This window comes from Actinia tenebrosa, unplaced genomic scaffold (genome assembly GCF_029948245.1).
Source record: "Actinia tenebrosa isolate PJP-AT-01 unplaced genomic scaffold, QUT_ActTen_1.0 PGA_scaffold4__44_contigs__length_22323623, whole genome shotgun sequence".
Lineage (NCBI taxonomy): Eukaryota > Metazoa > Cnidaria > Anthozoa > Actiniaria > Actiniidae > Actinia > Actinia tenebrosa.
In genome coordinates, this window is record NW_028292581.1 from 382589 (window position 1) to 405893 (window position 23305).

Genomic DNA, 23305 nt, shown 5'->3' on the forward strand with positions numbered 1-23305 from the left:
ACTTGCAACTATACTCACTTCTGTGGCGGGTATACAGTTCTCTTGTTGTCCCGGTTAGCGTATCTATCTGGTTAGCCTTTAGTATCCTGGTAAGCTCAGTGCTCGCACATCTATCTCTGAAACAACTCCTTCTGACTAACTACACGTGCTCATATTTCCTCTATTTACTTAATGTCAATCAATACCAATCAATCCAATAAAGAGAGTAATTAATAACTAACTTTCTGCAGTATCTATTGTAATCGTATCTTGACAGTTAACAACATTCAAATCAGTACTTAATTTTATAAACGAAACACAGATAATAAACCGAAAATAAATAATCTGATCTTACAACTGCCATTCTGACTGTCAGTCATTTAATCTCAGGTATCTTATTGCTTCAAAAACGACCTAAGAATTACTATATGGTCGCTTCCAAATTGAAATCTGGAAATCTAAAGGTACGACGAGCATCCCCGTTCTTTTACAATCGGGAATATGATGCAATATCTATTTAAAAGTCCGTTTTTAGCCGTCTTGGAAAATTAATAAAACCGATAAAACCGCATAGTACTGCGGGCCGGATACTCGATATCTGATAGAGTAAAGCTGATATTTGATGCGCGCGACTTAACTGAAACAGTCAGTCATACCATAATAAAAGTTGGTAAGAATTATGAAAGTCATCTTTAAAGAATTTATAATACGTACATTGTGGCTGTAAGACTAGAAACTGGTACCCCACTTCCTGATATCTTACACGCTACCGCAGATGAGCTTCAAGAACGTCGTCAATGTTTGAAGTGCTGTAAAAATATTTACGAAAAAAAAATGTTTTCTTTAGCTAATTAGATATTACTAAAAAAGCTCTTACGGTCGAAGTTACATGATATCAAATTAATAAGTTCGTATTCCCAATAATGATAGCACGTACATCCCGCAGACCATAATACTCTTCCATGGACCGCGTGATGCTCAAAACCCTTAGTATTCGATCATTCTGCATAGTTATTCATTATTAGCTAGACCATTTCGTATCATATCGGTAATCATTCGGATCGCGTATATGACAGATTCCTGACCGCAAGCTGTGGTGACCTCAAAATATGCTTCCAAAACATCAAATGCAGCCATCTCAAGTCTAGGCCTTGATACTGACTAGGAACTATGGCGGATATTATCAACGCTATTAAGGCGAATGACGTGTTTGAACTGAACAGATTATTGTCCCAACCGGTGAGTTTAGGAAGTTTGGTATTACTTTAAGCAAGTGGGAACCTTGTTTTGGTGTGATTCGGTTCGCGGGTGGGTTGAGTGTACTCGTTTAATTCAATCGGTCACGGCAATGCAGACTTCACTGCAAACTTTCCAATTCTACGCTTTAGGAAGATCAATTGTAACGAAGGCGATAGCCCAACATTGATAAGAGATATTTTGAAAAAAGAAATCTCCTCTGTTTTTGACGGCGTGAAGGGCAAAATCGCGCCTATCGTGTTATGAAAAAATATTCCGCGAGATTCAAAAGCTTTCATGAACTGAATTGAGTCTATTTCCAACGGAAGATTCGCCAACTATTGTAGCTTTCTCATTATTAACCTATTCAATTACTTGACTTACACTTAGGGTGCGAGATTTACATAAAATAAAATAAATTCATAAGTTTGTAAAATAAACTTCAAGTTCAAAATGATCAAGTCTTCTTACGATAAATTAAACATCAATTTGAGCCCAGTTCTTCTGGAATTTTTTTAAAGTGTTAGTTTATCCAGTTTTGTAATATGAATAGAACATTCAAGAGCCATGGTGAGTAGAATTCATTTTGTGAACTTTTTAATTGATAAATAATGGACTTTTCTTTTGCCTCAGGGTCGCTACGTCAACACGCCAGTCGGTGGTGGACGGCCACCTCTCCACATCGCAGTACAACGAAACAGGAAGAACATTGCGGGAATCTTGGTTTCAAGAGGAGCAGACGTTAACGTAAGAAAAACAAAGAAAAGTTTGCATGAATGTTCATTTGAAGTTTTTTTAAACAAATAGACTTTGATTAGCTTTCAATTGGTTAACAATTCAATTGTAAGGAATTGTAAACATGGTTACTTGAGTTTCAAATCAAGGAAATAAGTCGAAATTCATTCTGGAAACATTTGCAAAAGTTACAAAGAAATACAAGAATAGAAACAATTTCCGAGAAAGAAATTTAATTTCAAAATACAGACAAGTGATCAATGTGTTTATTGTCATTCTTTTCGCTTTACAAAACAAGTTGACTTAAATATGAACAAAGTTGGTATCACTCAGGTCGAAGTGGCAGCTAATTTGTTTGCTTAAATCAATGAAAGTGTATCTTTTGCAATTTTATCTCTTGCATCTGTTGCGCGCTATTTCAGAGATGATTTAACCTTCCATTAGGAAGTAGATTTTTAAGCCTTTCTAGAAAAATAAACGTTGGCTCGCCTGTGTATTAAAAGCTTTAAACTCAAGTCAAAACAAAGTCTTTCAACCATTCCATCTTTTGTGAAGAAGCCGTTATTTTTAGTATGAAACAAAAGCGATGCATAGCGATTTATCATCATTTGTTTATTAATTTTTTGTTAATCTGTGAAGCACAATGAGTGGATTAATTTGCGTTGTGCGTGTGTTTGCGTGGATCAAAGTAGACGCTTGATTGATACTTGAAATAATGATTGGACAAACAAACCTCAAGAATAATGCCCATCCAACCAGGATGCCATACTATGATTTGAACACGCACCGTTACGAACACAACACGGCAAATCCGTATCGTGTGTTTTCTAGAATGGACGAACAAAAATACACGGATTCACGGACGGATGAAGTGAATTGAATAGTCCCCTTCACAGTTCCCTGCGCCATCTTGAAAGGTAGCCGTGTCTTTACATCGAAGCGAGACAAACGGTGAGCTTGCAATGATAGAGACCTTGGACAATTATTCACATGTCTCTATCGTTGCAAGCTCACCGCTCGCCGTCTCGCTTCGATGCAAAGGCACGGCTACCTTTCAAGATGGCGCAGGGAACTGTGAAGGGAACTATTGAAACCTTTATTAAACAACACGGGTTTTGGATCAGATGGATGGACGGATGGATGGATGGATGGACGGACGGACGGACGGACGGACGGACGGACGGACGGATGGATGGATGGATGGATGGATGAATGGATGGATGGATGGATGGATGGATGGATGGATGGATGGATGGATGGATGGATGGATGGACGGATATAGATGGATATAGATGGATATAGATGGATTTGAAAGTGTCATGTGAATAGGTTGATTTGATGAGGAAGCAATTTAATTCGGCTAAAACGTCAATGGAATAATCTTTAAGTGTCTAATAATCGCTGGTTATTCGGAACGGACACTTCGAATGATTTACGTGCTAGTCCCCCTTTAAGAATTGTAGATCTTCATTTCGTATCTAACTATATTTTCCTTATTGCAGCTACCTGACGAGGATGACTGTACGCCTTTGATGATTGCAATCTTGAACGACAACCCAAACCTTGTTCGTTGGTTGATAGACATGGTAGGAATATCACAATATCAGTACCATTATCCCAATATGCTGTTCAATCTATCTAATCCAATCACGTCAACAAATTACACCTTACCCCCTTACTCCAAATTCCAAACAGCTGCAGAGATTTTTTCATTTCCAATAGGCCCTTTATAGCTCAGTAATCACGCGTTGATTAATTCACTGAGAGCAAATGAATGAACATCTTGATTCCGATGGGTGAAATTTACTGGTGAGCAAACACACTTTCTACAACCTGTTTCGAGAGATCTTAATAAAACTGCATTTCGTAACACACTGGTTACACATCGTTTCATTCAGTTCTTTACAAGTAGCTAAAAAATGACTAATTTGAAATGAAAACAAAAAATTTGCTCCCCAGAACAGACAAGTGACGGTTAACTGCAGAGGGCCGATGTAAAGGGGTTACACGTGTGCACACATCAAAAATCCCCCCTCCCTTCCTCCCCCATCTCCTGCTTCCCTACAACGTAATCCCTTCAAAATTGTTGCATTTTTTTCAGCAATCTATTTCATAAAAAAAAACCATCTTCAGTTGCCAAGACAGCAGTAGCCTTTCGTTTTCAAGCTAAATAATGGGTAATTGATACATAGGCTCACCAAACATGACGTATATAAATTGCTTCTAATTGAAATATTTTTTATTTCAATGAAAAAAATTATTATTAATCATTTGCAAGTAATCAATAAAACCATTTATTACGTGCTTCAAACTTAGATTTTGAAATATTTGCTACCACCAGTCTGCCACATGTACATAGAGTGATAAATTGCACGATTAAGGTTGCTGATTGTAGTATAGTAGCATCAAGTGCTGTTACTGTGACATTATTATGTACTCGTTTCCATGGCAATATCTTTACTTTTCTAGGCTGATAAACTTCAACAAGGTGACTCTCTATTTGCTGTGCAGCCATTCAGTAATCAGCCAGACAATCTTTAATGAACGCGTGCATACAATAACAACATTGCCGCTACGGTTTCATCTCAGTTTCTCTGCGCCATTACAAATAAAGAATTATAAATTATACAATTAAGGTTGCTAATTGTTATACTATTGCCATGGCAACGATGTACGCCGGTTTCCATGGCAAAACTACGCGTACCACAGTTCATGAAAGCATATCATTGCAAGATTTTACTTACCTTGTCTTTTACATTTACCATCCTTTAATTTTTTCGTTTCAGTTGTTTCAGTCTTGTTTCTTTGTCTTTTCCTCTCTTTCTTTTTATCTTAATTGCTTTATCTTTTTTCTCAGGGTGCTGAAACTGATGGGAAATCACCTGATGGTGAACCGTATTGCAAAGTAACTGAAAACAAATACATCATTGATTTGCTTCGCCAGAAGGTAAGTCTTATGACAAACTGATCGGGGTCGAGTAGTGGTGAAGGGGGGACTTGCAATCAATGGCGGAAATACGATGGGGCTTAAATTAGGATAATAAACAAAAACAAAAACAAAAACAAAAATAAAACAAAAAACAAAACAAAAAAAAAAAGAAGAAAGGAAAGAAGAATGTTAGGAGAGCATTCATCAAGTCAAATGAAAATATGTTCACTCTACATACAAGATAGTAAATATCTTGCATAGTATTTTACACCTTTAAAAAAAACGTTGTCGGTCGCAGATGAATTAAATTCTGAGAGACCGAGAAACACGCTGCGCAATGTATGATATTCACCGCCGAAAGATGTAACTTATTCTTTACTAATTTTCGCTATTAAAAAAGTCGCTTTTACTCAAATTTTTCTTGCAATCGCGAAAATTACTAATACTCGCGAAGTTCGGCTCCCAAATTTTCGCGAAATGAAATACACGTGAAAATGAGTAAGAATAAGGCAATTTCCCTTGGGATGGGAATATGAAGCATGATTTTTGAGTTAGGAGTGTGAATTTTTGTTTTTTAGCTAGAAAATCACAAAAAAAATTTGTTTAGACTGCAGATCACCCATTTTAGATCTTCGACATGCGACGTTTTTTGAACGAACAGGTGCCCGTATACACTTATTTCAATAAAGTTGGTCACCTGAAAAGCTATAAAGCTGAGGCCGACAAGGATTATGGGTAGATTCATTTTACGAGTTCAACCGCTTGATAACTGTTCATGGACTTGCGAATCTTTTACCAGTCACAGTCTCACCTCTTCTGAGCATCATCGAGCTGCAGTTTATATTTAAAAAGCATTTCTATATATGCTTTTTTGATATGAAAAGTTTCCCATGATGCTCAGCGATCCAGCTTTATAGGTTTTTTGTGACTAACTTTATTGAAATAAGTGTATTGGACACTGACACTTCTATGACATACCTCCAATAGAACTCAAAGCCTAATCTAACAAAGTAGTTTAGATTAATCTTGAATAAGGTTTTTTTTGTAAGATGTGAGCACTACAATCCAGTGTATTTTATCTATTTATTCATCTTTTTTTTGGAAAAAGATACCTTGAAATTGAAAGACAAACAAAACATTAGTCGACTGTGATATTATGCTTTTATCATTAAACAGTATTAATAACAATAATAATGTAAAGCTTTTAATAATCAAAATACCAGAGTGCCCAAATTAGTGCCTGCATGTGCATAGATAGTTTAACTATGCATCTGTGATACTAAAATGTCTTTTTTTTTTTGGCAAGTTCATTGTTATTTTACGAAGATTAATTCTTTATTTAATATTTTGTTTTCTTTAACTTTGCAGAGAAAATAGCTAAAAATTTGGAAGAAGCAGCTGAAAGATGATTGTAAATAGCATAGTATAGAAAAGTTGAAAGGAGGGAACGAAAATACGAAACGATCAGAATAGAATAAACACTTTCCTAATGGCCCGCCATCGTAGAAAAACAAACTGGCTTAAGTAAATAGACCATAGAGTCTCATTCATTTCTTATGTAAACAAGTCTTAAATAAAATATTCTATAGTAACATCCATTTGTTTTGTCAGACTTATCTATTCCAAATTCGAAATTTCGATTGAAATTTCAGTTGGCTCAAAAATTGAAGAAGAACGTTGTTCAATTAGGCTTAATTTTTATACTTGAAAGTCGAGATGTATTAATTTGGGAACCTGTTGTCCATGGATACAAAAGCGATATGTCAAATTAACCCGCAGGGCTTTAGTTATTTGGCGTCTTGTTGGCGATTAAAAGCGGGATGTCTTCTCGCTTTATTTTATTTCTGACTTAATCTTTCTTTTATTTGTCCAACTAATTAGTAAAATATATCAATATTCTGTTTTTATTCTTATGTTTCATTTCTTCGCTTTTTTCCTTTTAATTATCTCGTTAACTTAGTTTCCTATTTTTTCTTATTTATTTGTAATCTCATCTCATTTCATTCCCTTTTATTATTCTTATATATCTTTTTGCTTATTTTTCTATTCCCTTTCCACTCTTTAATTCTTGCAAAGTGAACCACTTAAGTCAACCGAACATATCAGATCATGCGAAAGCTCATATAACAAAAATCAACCCAAAAGCAAAAGATTACTCTGGTGGCTGTCAGTTCCATATCACTTCACTCCACTAATATCCCATGCTGCGCAGCTGCTACTAGCTCACTCCTACTCTATTCTAAGAAGTGTAAGAGTTCAAGCAACGTATTTCAGTAATTGCTCGTTTCAATTTGTAATTTACGGCTCGTATAAATTCAAAAATGCTGCCCTATGGTCAAAGTTGAGAATAGATAAAGTAATCAACTGAAAACAATCGGCCGAGAGTAAGTTTGCTGCAGTTTAGTCATCGTTTTAGCATTAAGATTTTAATTTCAGTCATACATTTCGTATTAATTACTTAAACTCATATATTGAAAGCCAACATCCATTTAGTAATCTTTTTGGATCTATAGCTGTGGCAGAGTCAAACATGTGGTATTGATGCCTGCTGGGCGCTCTAGTTATCAGCATTGTTTTTATAGAATTCTCTGGACTCCCCTGATCATATAGCTTCCTCGATCCTGGAAGTCACTTGTACTTTTGAAGAGGTTTTTGACAGTATGTGTTGTGTTTTGTTTACATATATTGCTAATTTGTCATGAGGAAGAAGCAAAATACTAGGAAGAACGAGATGAACTTTTTTAAAACAGCAATACTGAAAAGGAAAGCAATACTGAAGAACAGCAAGACAAACAAAAACCCAAAAAGAATCAAAATAACAACAACAGAACAGCACAGACACCAACCAATAATAAAATAAAGAAAAAGCAACTAGAACAACTCAGAAAAGAACAATAACAACAACAAACACTGAAGGATTTAGAACAAGAGTTAACACGAACAAGGACAAGAACAAGAGAAAAAAAGTCTGAGAAGTGCAGCAACGAGAACAAAGGCTGAAACTAGAAAGACATACACTGAATGAAGAAAGTGATACGTGAGAACACGAACAACATTAAGACGGCACAAAAAGAGCTGGCAAAGAAACGTAATTTTAGCTTTAATTTTTTCAAACATTATATAACTTGATCATAATAGTTTTTGGCCTACAACTTGTCTTCTCATCTGTCTTGGTTCCTTGGCTAATTTGGTGTCTTCTTATCAAACCTAAATAAGCTTTCAAGAAAATCTGAGAATTCACTGATCATTTTTTTCCTTTCAGCTGCTGCTGAGCTAAAATTGCCGCTTGATGGATTTACAATAGGAAGGCGTTACCATGGGGATGAGTATTATAAATATCATTTCTTGTCCGTGGAAGAGTTTACAGATGAATGGCCTGTGTGGATCTTATTAAACTACCTTTATTCCCCCAGGTTATGATTTGCAATTGGTAATATAACATCGACAAAGAAACTACGTTTGTGAATGAGAGAAATATCTTCAGCAATTCGCTAATCCATCAAAAGTGAATGCGCAGTGATTTGGTCATCATCTAGTTGTGTTGATCACATTTTATCTTAAGTCATATACTGACAATATTTTTAATTGCTTCTCATTGAAAGTCGACCAGAAACTTCTGGAAAATGAAAGTTATCAGTAACTCCCTCTCAGTTCAAGTATATATTCTATCCTTTTTTGTCTTTTTTATAATCTTTTGTGGTGCTGAATCAATAACGGTAAATCACGAAACATTATTCTAGATTTTTAATAATTTTCGTGAATAACGCCAACTGCACTCGCGATGGCCGATTTTATGTAAATGTAAAAAAACAGTCGGCACTTATCGAATTTACAACCTCTGTATGTCTAGGGCATTTGACCGATAATTGACTTTTACCCAATGAAAATCACTTAAGATTGAACGAACCAGGTGATGAGAACGAAAGAAATAACAACTTAGTTTTTTTACTTTGCTTGTAGCAAATGTAACTGTGAATGCATAAAAGGATTTAGGAGTGTAATTTAAAGTCTCTATCAAGTCGAACGATTTATACTTCACGTCCATCAGATAGCCGAGGTATAATGGGCGCTCTCGAGACTCGAAGGAAAAGCTGTTGAACTTCATAGGAGTTGCCATTAACTTTTTTACATCTCGTTGGCAGTAATTTAGTTCTGGCGAAAGTTTTCGGTTGTCAGGTATCTGTTTACTTGGAAGCAAGCTAGATAAACCGCAAAGCCAATTGGCATCGTCAGCTAATCAAGATATCCTGTACAGGTGTATTAAGGTTATTCTGATCGCTTAAAGATTCAGCAGAACTTGAAAATGAACCTATGTTAAGGCAAGAGAGGCTTGATATCAAGAAGATAAAAACATCGACACGTATAATGAATCAATCCTTTTTGTTTCTTTTTGCCGGTATAATGGATCAAAAAGGCTACATTTTGGTAAGAAAACTGTTGTCGTACGTATAATTTGCTGTTTCTTTTACTATAACAATACGAATTTCCTCGAGGTTTTTTGCTAAAACATAACAGTGAATTTTCTTATCTTATCTTGACTCGATAGATATTGTTTTTTTCTGCGATAACTTCAGCTGGATCAAGTCCACTTCAGTGTAAAGGTAAGAACATTAATAAATTAAAATACAACATCTTCAACTATCTCATCCGACTGTTCACACAAACAATTTTAATTCAACTCGCTTTTCCAAGATCATTTTAAGACGAATTTAATTCCGAAGTGTCAAAAGCTTGTACAATTGAAGATATCCTGTTTTTTTCCCCCCTTCTAATAACAATTTCAACGCGACAACCAGAAACTGTTATAGTAGTTCCCTGACAATCGTCATTTTTCTTGGCAAAACGACACATAGTGAAATTGCTTGGAAAATACAAAACATTGCCTTAAACATGTAACTCGGTAGGCTTATGTACGACATTACATTATTTATGAACACCTAGTGTTAGAGACCCTCTTTTGAAACGGAAACTATTGGTGTCAAGAAGAAATACGATCGAATCGCTGCATCATTGATGATTTGCAGCACATATTGGTGGGATATGCGAACATTTTCAATGTCTGCTTGCTTGCACGTCTTCCTCTCCTTCTCTTTCTCTCCCCTTCCCTTCCCTACCCTTTCCTTCACTTCCGTTCTCTTCTCTTTACTTTCTTGGTTTTTGGCAGTAGCATTTTTGGCTAGTTTCTTATTCTCTCTCTGTCTCTGTCTATCTGTCTCATTATATATACATATTTGTTATTTACCGGCCAGGAGGACCGGATTGGGAAAAACTGTGCCCGAGGTCTTTAATATACGGACCGAGGCCGTTAGGCCGATTTTTTAGGATATCGGACCGGAAAAAAAAAATATATATATATGCGGGTATAAAATAAAAACTGTATTTATTATGCATGTGATACAGAACATATTACAGGCGTGAGGTTAGTCTCGTTTTATGCAAAAGTCGACGCTGAATAAATATTGATCGTAGATGCCTATAGCAGATATATCTATAGAAACGAGAACTGATATGAGGAGCATCCGTTTCCTCTGTCAGCTTTTTATCTTAATCATCAGTGCTGTACAATTTAATTGCAACTTTGCCTAGTAAGATTAATAATGAACCGCGAATCAGATGAAGATTTCACTTTTTTACGTTGACAGTTATCCCATCTATTAACTCGTGTACCAAAAGCTTTTATATTATGCTCAAAAAAGTCTTATAATTTTAGATTAAAATAAATAAATAAATATAAATATTAAAAAATATAAATAAATAAATATATTAAGCTCGAGAAGTTAGAGTTAGTTTAACCGAAATCTTCAATGATCATTTTATTTGTAGAGTCTAGAAATAAAAAATGAATAAATTGGTTAATAATTACGGAAAATTTGAAAGTCATCTTAACAAGTTCTAAGTCCACTTCATATTATTATGTATGAGAGTGTTATTCGACTCAGGATGACAGCAATTTTCATTTTGAGCATCCTTTCAAAAGCACCTTTTGTGCACAATTTCAAGAATGCCAAAGTTTACAAAAATAATGCTTGAAGCTGAAAGAATTAAGTAAAACAACAAAAGAGAGGGATCCGAGGGAGAAAGAAACTGGTAAGACGGAAAAGGTATAAAATTTTTAGCGGTATTCTTTAAGTTTAAATCCTGCAAACGATTCATATATTTCATATTACCTGCAGACAATAAAACGTTCTAAATGCTAATCTAACTGGATCAATAATGCGGAATACGTCTTTCGATTGAGCATCGTTCAAAATAATAAGATTACCTACCTACTGAATTGGAATTACTTTTTCAATATATTTCTTTTAATTATCGATAGAAGTTCTGATCATCGCTGTGGGACTTTTGAAATACCATTAACTGATATCAGTGAACTTTCCATGACAATTATAGAAATTTGGACATTTCTAGCTTAATTGATCTTTTTGCACCTGGTGCCAAGAAGAAAACTATTTTCTGGAGATTTTGAATTCGTCGGCGCCGTGGTTTGCACTCAAATTCGCCTTTTTTTGCCTTTTAGTTATTTTAAACTTATGATTCAATTTTGAACTTGAGTCTAACCATCGACAAACACTGACTGTACAGCACACAAACTTGATTTTCAAACTGTATGTGCTCCGAAAAAAATAAACAATTTCCGGTCGTTGGAAGCGGCTTTCATAGTCGCCGCCTTGGTTATAGCTCACAGTTGCCATCATAAAAGAACAACAATTAGACATTACGCGTCTACATTTAATGCTCTAAAAACAAAACTCGCTCTAAACGTACCTGTTAATTTGAAGAAAAAAAGGAAAGAAAACAGAAAAAAACTTCAAACAAATATGTGCACATATATGAACACGTATGTGGCGTCCTAAGGAATCGAACCCGTGACCCGTTCTCTAAGACTAACTGCGTTGCCAGCCGCTCGGCGACCGTAAAACATGGCGGCCATTACAAGTTTCGACGAGATTTATCTTAAACTTTTACGTTGCAGGGAATTCAAGTTCTCGGAAAAAAACAAACCGTTGATAAATAATTGTACTAGAAAAACAAACATACAGAAAGTAAAAAACAAGCAAAATGAAGTTGGGGCAGGTACTTTCTGGTTGCGAAGGGCTGCTCTTGGCCAGCAACGTAACGTTTGATTTTTGGTTTCTTTCTTTTTGTACTTTTCCATTTTGTTTTGTTTTGCTTATTTTTTTAAGTTTTTCTTTAGGTCATTATGGTTTAGATATTTTGTTTTGTCGTTGATTTCGAGTCATAAAGTGATTCGCAGCACTATAACGCCAAGTTCTTAATGACGATTGATCATTATCAATAACTTTCCCATTGTTCTGAATTGCCAGAATTTGTAATTGTAGCTGCTTTCATGCCATGAACTAGTCATTCTTAACGAGACTGAGATCACCAAGTTAATTAGGGACTCAATAATTTTGCAGGATTTCTAGTCATAGATTTTATAAATATGTATTGTTATCTTGATAGATATTTCATATGTACTGGTTGAGTGATTCGAAACTTAAATTAAATAAAACAAAATGGGATTAAACATAGACTATTTTACATAATTATATAACTATATATATATATATATTTTTTTTTTTTCTTTCCTTTTTTGGAACAAAAATAAATTGAGCTGTATTATTAAATGTTAAAATGACAAAAAACCTTCTACTTCATGCAGCAACATTGTCTATATATTCGAGTCTTAATTCAAACGAACTGAATAATCCCATTCACAGTTCCCTGCACCATCTTGAGAGGTAGCCGAAAGAAGAAAAAAAAAATATAAGGAAAAACGAGACATATTTAGCTGTTCCGAGTCGCATAAGCACTTTTGTGGACGATATAAGGCCTTAAAACTTATTTTCGGTTCGTCTGTCATAATCATTGGAGTATTCTGTTGTTGACCTTCAATAATTGATATTTTCTTTCCTTCTTAAATTAGACAAAATGTACTAAAATAATAGCGATATTCACTGTTTACAAACACTGACGTGAGGAATCTTTTCTTATTCAAATTTGCCAGCCATTAAGATCTCTTTGCGTTATTAGCCAGTAGACCGTTTTCTCAAGGTTGCGTGCGCATCCAACTTGACGGGCCACAAAACTGAAAAACGCAAATTCAATAAAATAGACCCTTTTCGAGTTCCAAATTACCGCTGTGTTTCTTGATTACAGACTCATTTGCTCAGGCTAAGCCTCGAATCAGTGTCTAATTACTCGCACATACCAAAGGTAAAGTAAAGAATGCACGAGTTCAACAATACGAACACTTTGAAACTTGACGGACCTTGACTGGAAAAAGTGAATATTCTTCACAAAATCGAGGCTAAGTCTGAGTAAATGAGTCTGTAATCAAGAAACACAGCGGTAATTTGGAGCTCGAAAAGGGTCTATTGAGAAGATAGTTTTATATTTAAAGAGGAGAATAATCGATTTTATGAATTCTTACCGAAAAGCATTTCATAGAAATGCATGATAATACTCGTGTTCTGGTATCGTGGCCCGTCACAAGTTCCTCAAATTTGGATGAAATTAAAACGGTCTATTGATGGGTTGCAAGCAAGAAAGAGAGCCAAAAGACAAAGACATGGCGGCCATTGTGGATGCTAATGGATAAATCTATTGTTAAATGCATGGCATCAACTCTCCCCCGAGCGGCCGCGATGACGTAAAGTACAATCGAAGAATAGATCTCTGGTTGGCACATCAGTCATATCGACAGGTTACTTCAGCGCAAACTTCACCATACGAGGAAATTTTCATCCATTGAATCTAATTGGAATTTAATTCCTATCGAACAAAACTTTTGCTAATCGATAAAAATACAAGCAATTTTTCTTTTTCGCCTACCCGACTAAATTTTGAAGTTTCATATATTTTATATATGTGTAGGAGTATCATGCGTATGTCAGCAAAGTTGCAGGTGGTGTGGCGTGCGATCTCTCGCCTCTCTCCAACCCGCGTAAAACGCAGCGTTCGCAAGAGGTGACACACGATACATAGTTTTCGTACGTCCTTTGGCACAACAAGTTGTACCGTCTCAGCGTCCTAGTCTGAGAATCAAATCTTTTTTGGTTATTATAACCGTTTTTAACTTGTTTAAACATTTACTTTGTTTGTGTCCTAAAGTAAAATCGCAAGGCTTGGAAAACGGTTGCCATTAAAATGGGTAGCTCAACTTCGACATGCAGTAACTTGACAATATTGAAACTTTACTAACATATATCTCGATTGATGTCATCAAATTGGCTTTTCCACAGGAAACCAGTTTGCTTTGGATTACAGTGGACGAACAGGTTATCGTGAAAGGCAATTGAAGACAGACAAGCCTTTAAGTGCTCTTACGGCGTGCTTTTGGATGAAAAGATCAGAAACCGACGATGCATATGTATTTGTTTACACAACAGCGGTTGATGATAAGAAAAAAGTTTACATGGTTGTGGATTCAGAAGAAGTAAAATTTAGGGTTCTTGATTCAAGTGAATTGTAAGTACTGCTCTTCGGAAAACCTTTACCAAAATAAAAACTCTCTACAGACTAGTTATAGCTTACAGTACATTGACCAAACATAATACGCGCTAACTTTCCCTGCATACCTAAATATGTTGAACTATACTCTATGACATGACTCATTAAACTTCTCCTTGCACTCATGTAGACTGAGAATTTGGATAATTTATATTTTGATTGCGTTGCGTTGTAAAATCTAAAAATGTCTACATTTTTTTATTCGTAAGAAAAGAAAAGGTTTTATCTTGAAAAAGCTTTAATATCTTAGATTCTGTATTCGCAATATTACTTTTTACGAGAGTATCCAGTATTCCCACCTAAGAGACCTAGACATATTCCTAGTTGAAATAATTTTAAATATTTGCGGTCACGCTGAGTTATATTCCTAAACTGAGTCTTGAATATGGTTAGCCTATAATCCGATTAAGTCTAACTCCCTAGGGATATACGCTCAATTGAAGAATCGTTGTCGAGTTCAGAAACATAGAACATAAAAGCTGAGACCGAAATGGCACATGGGAAATGACATATAATTATATTTTAATTTATTCGTTTGCGCCATCCATGCAGTCGGTTTATATCTAGAATGACAAACGCGTATTAAAAACAGTGGATGATGCCAAGGGTCGCCGGTAACAGCATGCATATTATTAACGTACTTCCCATGTGCCATTTCGGTCTCAGCTTCTATGTTCTATGTTTCTGAACCCGACAACGATTCTTCAATTGAGTGTATCTTGAATTCGTAATGACCAGGGATATATGGGATATAAAGCTTCGAAAATAACAAAGAAAACCGTGTCAAGTAGGAGCCAAACCCAAATATATACCCAAATAAGTCCGTAACAATATCTATGATGTGTCATAATTGAAGATAATGGGAAGACCTACATTTAAATGTTAGGCACTGTGACCAGTCTTACGAACGTTCTGTAATTAATTTAGTACCCCACTGATACGAATATCTATATCTATAGGCGTATAGAGTTCAAAGAAGAAATTGCAGAGAACACTGTAATAAGTGTGTGTTTGACCTGGGACAAGGACAAAAGATGCAACGTGTACAAAAACTCGGTGCTCCAGGATTTCAAACTGACTCCATCAAATACGCCTGAAATCCCTCCAGGTGGAACATTTGCACTCGGAGGGAAGAAAGATAAAATTTTCAAAGGGTTTCTCAGCCATTTTAACATGTGGAGTTACGTCTTGCCTATGGAGACCATCGCATTGATAAGTCACCGGTGCTGGGCGGAACGTGGAGACGTAATTTCTTGGGAAGACTTTAAGGATGGAGGTCCTGTGTCTGGTGTGGTTCATGCTCTTGAAGACATTTGTCCAGAGAGAGGTAATGTTCTCATTTTTTTAATTAGAAATAATAATAATAATAAGTAAAATTTAAATAGCGCCATTTTATTTGTGAATTTCAACAGCGCCTTACATTGAATATAATAAATAATAAATATGATAAAATATATCAACACTTCTATCACAAGAATTAATGATAGTAATTGAAATGAGTGCAGTGCAATTTGGACCAAAATCACAGCGTAGCGTGAGTGCAATTTGTTAATCACAGGTATGATTTTGGTCCAAAATTGCACTACACGAAGTTCAGTTACCACTTAATCATATCCTTTTTGTAATCGTACACAAGAAAAAGAAACAATAAAGAGTGCAGAATAATCAATTTAATGTAGCAGAAGAAGTAAATCAATCAGGTTTTTCCTGGTATAAAATAAACGATTTATCAGCAAATCATTAAATATTCATAAATAATGCTAATCATTCTCTTCTCTGATTGGCTGAATATATGAATTCTGTTCTGTGATTGGTTCTTTCAAAAAGATGCGATTAAGAGCTCAAAAGGATGCGATTTGGGAATTAATCGCACTCCTTTGAACCAATCAGATTGCAGGATTTGGTAGTGATTACAAAAAGGATATGATTAAGTATATTATTATCAACGACATTCATTTTTTTAATAAATGCAATCATTATATTCATTGTCATATTCATTATAAACACATTGAATGATAAAATAAATATTTAAATAGAACTTTTAAGAATATCATGCTAAAAGTATAACATAAGAAATATAAAAATACTAAAGATAAATCAAAATGCACGCTTGAAAAGCCTGGTTTTTAGGTCTCGCGAAAGAGTGATAGAAGGGCTCGACTTGATGTTGATTGGAAGTGAATTCGGAACCAATTTCAGATGACACATTTATCTCAACTGGTGAGAAAAAAGAAAATCTTTGCCAAGGCTACTGAACTGCTTGACCGAATTATGAACAACGGGCGCGAAATGTTAAGAAACGGCAGAAGGGCGTGAGTTCATTTCCTTCGGGAGGATCAACACTCAAAGTCTGAATAAAACTTAGAAGAAGGTGCTATCTTCGTAATATATATACTCAGTTACATTCCGAAATGTTTAGATCTTCGATTAAGTGGCTCCGACGACCACGTTAATGTGGGCCTCTTTTCTATCAACTAAGATCCGATCACAAGTTCAGTTTTTAATGTAAGAATTGTACATTCTTTTCAAATTCTCCTTTTTTCTGTTTCATGCAGTTCCTATTTGGAACCATCATAATCTCTTGGGGCACTGGCCTCTTGATGGACCGGATCAAAACATCAGGTAATGAAAAACAATTGTGTAGTAAAAGATGAGTCGATTAAGTCGGGTCTGAGGCACTCCAATACTCCAACCCCATGCATGTGATAACCGAAATATGTGAATTCTAATACGACGAATTCATGCTTTTCTCACCTAGAAGGGTGGAGTTTATTGGAGTTGTGCCATTTCTATTGTATTTTCTGTTTGTCTAGCTTACAAGATAACAGTATTTTAAGCAATTATTGGATAAGGTTGAGCAAAACTTGATATCGTGATTTGTTAGCGGCCAAAATCACGATATGTTGAGATAACCGAGTTCAATAATTATTTTATCATTCAAATTATTTTTTCCGTTTTCTTTTTGAGAACGGAGTGTGCTTTGGCTGTTTCTATGCTGTGTGAAACATGCCAAGTCATTTTCTGACAGCTCAGGGAAGCGAACCATGTTGACAAATGCAACGTTACTGCGCAGGAAAAGACAAATATTGACACCAAAACGGCTTTGCACCGTAATGCGCACGAGCAGATTATTTTTGTAGGCAGTTATTTGCCGTTTTCTTGGCCTTATGAAAACGAAGGTAAAATAATTTGAAGGGCATAAAAGTGATTTATTTATTAGCTATTTATTCAAATATAGCAGTAAATTATTCTTTCCTTTCATTCTTTTTCTCTCCCTTTCCTTTAATGATAATGACAAATGCGTTAAAAAATCTATTATACTATTATAAACTTTTTCAGCCTCAATTACAGTGCCGCCTACCTAGAAGGAAGGTATGACCGTACAAGATCTCTGTTCCTGGACAGTACTAAGGCTCATGCCGTGATGCCATCTTACAACTTAAGTGGAAGTTTTACCATAGCCTTATGGTTGAAATACACTTCATTTGAAGATCGTAACGCTACCATACTTTCTAACTGGAAAACTAGTGGTCACGAGTTTATTCTGAAAATCATTGGAAATAAAATTACATTTCGAAGAGCCCGAGCCTCAAGTGAAGAGGTTTTTAAGGCAGGCGGTAAGGAAGTCAATTGGCTTAAAAACGGAATCGAATTGCCCTATAACACTATGACGTCGCATCAAAACGATCTATTGTTTTAACGCTAAGGATCATGGTCGCCAGAGGGGGCAAAATAGCAGCAAAACGAATTAAATCACAATAAAAAATGGTTAATTAGATGGGGAAAGGTGATAACAGATAAATGTTGTACTAAATATCCCGAACGAAAGAAAATTTTGCCTAAATTCCTATCATTCTTGCCCATGTAAACAAGCTGTGACGTCATAATGTTATAGGTCAATTAATCGGACAGCCAGTTGGCCAGTCAGTCCGACAGTCCACCAGTCGGTCAGTTAGTTATCGAGTCAGCTATAATATCAGCCAGTCAGCGACAGCTTCGTCAATTAGACATTCAGTTGCTCAGGGAATGCACCTATATATATATATATATATATATATATACAGCCATTTGCAAAAATTATGGCCGTTTCAAATATATATACGAATACAGTCAATTCAAAAAATGTTGTCGTCGACCAACTCAAGCCTACGCGACTGGACCGAAAGGAACTCTGGGTAGCAATCATGGAAGCCGAGTTGACTCCATAATTTTATCTGACTAGTTATGCCTGGTTTACAGCACGAGCCTTCGTAGGCGAGCGGGAAATATTGAAGGAGATTTTTTTTAATGCCTTCGTATTTTCGGGATTGTGAACTGAATCATAACTACTTTGTTTTTCTTTCCCTAAACCCAAAGACATGCATTTGATGGATTGTTTCTAGCGGGAACAATTTATTCAGAACGAATATTTAACCGCTTCAGTGATTTTTATCCATATTCGCTTTCGGTCCAGTCGCGTAGGCTTGAGCCGGTCGACGACAACGTTTTTTGAACTGACTGTATATCAAACGTATATCAGACACGGCGGGATATGTATACATATATATATGGTTTGCAAAATTATTTTCAGCCGACATACACCTTTAGAGGGTGTCAATTATATGAGACCATTGTCTTAATTCTTCTTAATTCAATTGTTCTTTAGGCTTGGTTGTTCCTGGTAAATGGTTCCACTTGGCAATAGTATGGAATAATGAAGTGTCATCATCAAGATATGAATTTCAAATGTTTGTTGATGGGAAGCAACAATTAAAGGTTGATAATGACAAACAAACCTGGAATCAGATCAATTCCGAAACATGGGACATCGGAGGAACGACTTATGAATGGAAATATGGTTATTATCTTGGTTATATCAGTGAGTTGATGGTTTTTAATAGCACATTGTCAAGTCAAGAGATTGGTCAAGCAATGGGTAAGTAAAATAATGTTTCCGTCACACCACGTGTGATCCTTGGCTTGATTCCCTGTAACCTTAAGTTACCAGACAAGAAAGGGGACAATAAACCTAAACTAGGTGGGTGTACGCCTTTACTAAGAAAAAATTGCTTGGATTTATTCGACGTCATTTCCTGTCTCGAGCGGAAGTACAGTCTAGATGGCCATAAATTGGAGCAGATAATGGGTGCGTTTCCACTAGGACATTTTAAACTAGTTTAACGAAAAAATACCGGAAACACCAGTGGAAACGACTCCGAACTAACTTAAGCTAGTTTAATTAGTCAACTGTTTACACGCAAAAAAAAGCCGAGTTTAGTTGATTCAACTCCGTAAATGTCACCTTTGATAAGCGACCTAAAAACATGGCTTAAGTTGGACTATCGCCGGCCGTGACCAATCAGAGCTCACCATTTGACAATTTGCTGTCAAAATGTTTATCTAGATTAACTTGAAAAGCACCAGAGGGAAGAACGTGGGCTCTCTCTCTTGTTCTATCCTAACCTCAGATTGCGAAGAAATCGATTTCGCTTTCTCAAGAATAAATCAAATGTTAAAAGCAGTGTTGTAAACACAAGCGCTTCTTCTCCCGGCACTTTTTGAATCTCGCGCTATGTATGGTAATGTGATCTATCTAGTTTAAAATCACCTCAAATTACATAATGGAAACAAGCTGCACATTTACTCTAGTTTAAGCTGGTATGTAAACAAACACAATGAGAGTCATTGAAGACTTTTATAAGCTGATTGCAAAATGTAGTAATATCGTTAATCGCTGAAGCTATAGACATCCAGCTGATCTGAGAAAAAATTATAGCCAATTAGAATTTTTGCAGGATTCACCACACTTTAGCTTTGCAGTGACGTCATTTATACGTTACTGTTTCAGATCAGCTGGACGCACCTTTCAAGATGGTGCAGAGAATTGTGGAGGCTTTTCGAGTTTCTTATTTATGTTTTTTTTTTAAAAAAAAAGTTCTAGTTGAACCGCTGTGTCAATTTTTGTATCTGTTCATAGTTATGAAAAATACTGCAAATGTGATATACTTACTTGTTTTACCACCGTTGTCAGGCATTGGTATCAAACAATTCAGTTCTGATTGGAAACCAAGATTTCCAGTGGTGGGGAATCCACTAGTTGGAATTCAGACGAGACAAGAGGCATCCCCAGACGGCAATAACTCTTGTGTGAACGAACGAATGTTCGTACCAGGTGGGAAATAGCTTGAATCAAAAGAAATCACAGTTAGTTAAGTCATATTATAGTATGTAGTGTCAGAATGAGCATGATTACTATTAGACAAACGTTCAGTAGTTTGGGTGCAGGTGTGAAAACCTGGCATAGGGTACTGACATGATACGACTTGTTGCAACACTAATATACGCCTACATATTTTTTCGTGCGCTTTACAAAAAATACACTTAGCTTCTTGGTAAAATACGGTATGTAGAGCTGCAGTGACTACGGATATGTACGTTGTATTTTCTACCAAAACTCAACTTTATTAAAGACTATGCTGCCACAGCGCAAGTACTTTCTTAAACATGCGCGCGCCCTCAAGCCTCGCTCATTTTCCCCTTCTTTACTTGGTCCTCTCCTTTGGACTTTCCTCAAGCGGCAACCATGTTGGAGTTCTAGGACGATATTTTTTTCCCGGGTAGACTTCATTATCGTGGGAGTACAAGGGAACATGGCTACCCCGTGTGTCAACGGTTGGCAATGACATACTCATGTTACATAATTTTTTGCTTTCTTTCAGGCGATTGTCTCGGAGCTTTGTTAAGATATCAGAACCAAAACAATCCTATCCATGTCAACATCTCAGTTAATGATGAACTTATTCCCGTCATCTGCGATCAGTCAACAAATGGCGGAGGATGGTTAATAATTGGTCGAAAGCTGAACGCCACATTCAACATTGATCGATCTAACTGGTATACAATGGGATTTGGTCAACTTGATCATGATTTTTGGTTAGGGAGTAAGTTGATCGCCACTATTACAAAACAACCTGTACAGCTTTCAATCGAGATTCAGGATGAATATGGACAGATGAGGCATGCAGCGTATAGATATTTTAAAATGAATGTCAATAAGGGCAATGAGAAGTCAGGTCGTGTTTCGCATTACACCGGAAACGCTGGGGACGTTCTCGAGGCAGAAAGTTCCTCGAATCAGATACTGATCGAAAAAATCAAGAACTTATTCAGTAATGCAACCTTCAAGAGAGTAGAAATGAAGATTAGACCAAACATAGGTGAGTTTTTAAAGCTTGAGCTATATGCATTATTTTTTAACGATTATTCGCCGAAGGCCAAGTGATTATCGGTGGAATATTTACCGAGACGCGAGTCTTCGAGCGGCGAAATTCGAAATTCAGGATTAAAAAACGTTTTAATATTACTTCCGTTCTGGCAAACTTTGGAAAACTTCTTAATTAACGTTCCACCGCTCCAGCGATGATTAATAATACTGAATAAAACTGAATACGACAACATGACATATTCGGGCTTCACCCTCGTGGCTTTCTATCTAATTCTCGGGACTTTATATCCCATAGATTACTCGCTTTCATTATCTAACCCTTACATAGCGGTAAAACGCATTGTTGCCAGATTCTACTGCCTTTGTTCTTCTTGTTACTAACACCTTATTATATTTGACCCTATCAAAGATCTCCCCAGTGATTACGACCTGTATTTCCAATCATCGCGTCCAGCTGACAACCAAGTCAAAGTGACTAATCTCACAGAGATATCGTCTTTCACGATCTGTGCATGGATACGGGTCCGAGTACCTCATGTGGGCACCTTATTTTCCTTGGTGTCGGATGGTATATCTTGTCATCTGAACTTTTTAATAGCTGGAAATACTTACTACCTGGCTGCCTCATGTGGTGCAAACGAGTAAGTCCTCTCTCCAATAGAGACCTTTTTACCGATACGCCGGTCATCTTGAATTATATTGTTTAAAGTGATTATAAGCATAAAAAATATAGCCGGGTTCCCTGTGGTTTACTCAGGGTTAACCTCAGGGTTAACCTCGAATCAGTGTCTAAATACTATTCACAAACACAACAAAACGAACACTTCGAAATTCATTTCGGTGGAACACAAGCGTGGTTATTCTTCTTATTCCAGGCAACAGATCCAGCAGAGCAACAGAGAACTCGAAACTGAAGCATTTGCTTGAAATATTAGCAGTGTATTATTATTCCTTCTTTTTCTTTCTTCTTATAGAGCCAAGAAAGTGTTTACCGGCTTTGACGATCAATGGCATCATGTATGCGCTTCTTGGAAAGGCTCTACAAATCTTGTCATGTTATATTTGAATGGGGTGAGGATAGCAGAAAAGATAGAATCTGAATCCGGGACACAAGTTATCCCAAGAGGAGCAATTCTTAACATCGGTCAAAATCAGACCTCTCGCGATGACAGTTCAATTCAAGTAGCCCATAATTTCATAGGACAGCTAGGACACTTGGATATGTGGGACTTTCATATCCAGGAAAGTGAAATAATTGCTTATGCCAGAGGTCCAAGTTCTCAGTCTGGTAATGTAGTGCCTTGGGCTGTTGTACGAACTCTGGCTTCTGATGGAATACGGGTAATATATCCTTCATCGTGCTTGCTTAAAGGTAAGGAAATGTTTTTCAAAATGAAAACTTGCTGTTATAACTATAAGTAGACAACTCAATAAGCCTGAAGCGAGATGACGTTTTACCCCCGTCTCTAGACCATAATCCTTTTCACATTACTTTTGTTCTTTAATTATGACTATTGTTCCTGTATTCTCTAAGGAATCAAAAATTTTAATATGAAAGAATTTTAAAAACTATTATGGTATAGAGTCGGGGATAAAACGTCATCTCGCTTCAGGCTTATTTAACTTCCAGAAAAGCAGAAAAGGGGTAAGTGGACTAGATCCCCTGTTGAGGTCATATCCTCAACAAGGTAGTTTTGTATGTGTTTTCC

The 23305-nt window shown here is 36.2% G+C and overlaps 2 protein-coding genes across 2 annotated transcripts in view; both read left to right on the plus strand.

Moving 5' to 3' along the window:
• Positions 1 to 946: 946 nt before the first annotated feature.
• LOC116307124 (uncharacterized) lies at positions 947 to 6477 on the plus strand. The gene is made up of 5 exons (XM_089036173.1): positions 947 to 1218; positions 1849 to 1962; positions 3453 to 3536; positions 4808 to 4897; positions 6248 to 6477. Exons 1-5 carry the CDS (start codon positions 1150 to 1152, stop codon positions 6254 to 6256), a joined length of 366 nt encoding a protein of 121 aa, XP_088892299.1. The 5' UTR covers positions 947 to 1149; the 3' UTR covers positions 6257 to 6477.
• Positions 6478 to 7333: 856 nt separating this feature from the next.
• Positions 7334 to 23305, plus strand: part of LOC116307107 (uncharacterized) — a 52036-nt gene continuing 36064 nt past the window's right edge. The window contains exons 1-12 of the mRNA XM_089036471.1: positions 7334 to 7967; positions 8142 to 9304; positions 9426 to 9480; positions 14125 to 14350; positions 15352 to 15719; positions 16948 to 17014; positions 17732 to 18009; positions 19038 to 19307; positions 20403 to 20543; positions 21091 to 21588; positions 22006 to 22237; positions 22571 to 22968. Coding sequence (XP_088892597.1) covers positions 9191 to 9304; positions 9426 to 9480; positions 14125 to 14350; positions 15352 to 15719; positions 16948 to 17014; positions 17732 to 18009; positions 19038 to 19307; positions 20403 to 20543; positions 21091 to 21588; positions 22006 to 22237; positions 22571 to 22968 — 2647 coding nt within the window. The 5' untranslated portion in view covers positions 7334 to 7967; positions 8142 to 9190. The remainder of the gene's footprint in view (positions 7968 to 8141; positions 9305 to 9425; positions 9481 to 14124; positions 14351 to 15351; positions 15720 to 16947; positions 17015 to 17731; positions 18010 to 19037; positions 19308 to 20402; positions 20544 to 21090; positions 21589 to 22005; positions 22238 to 22570; positions 22969 to 23305) is intronic.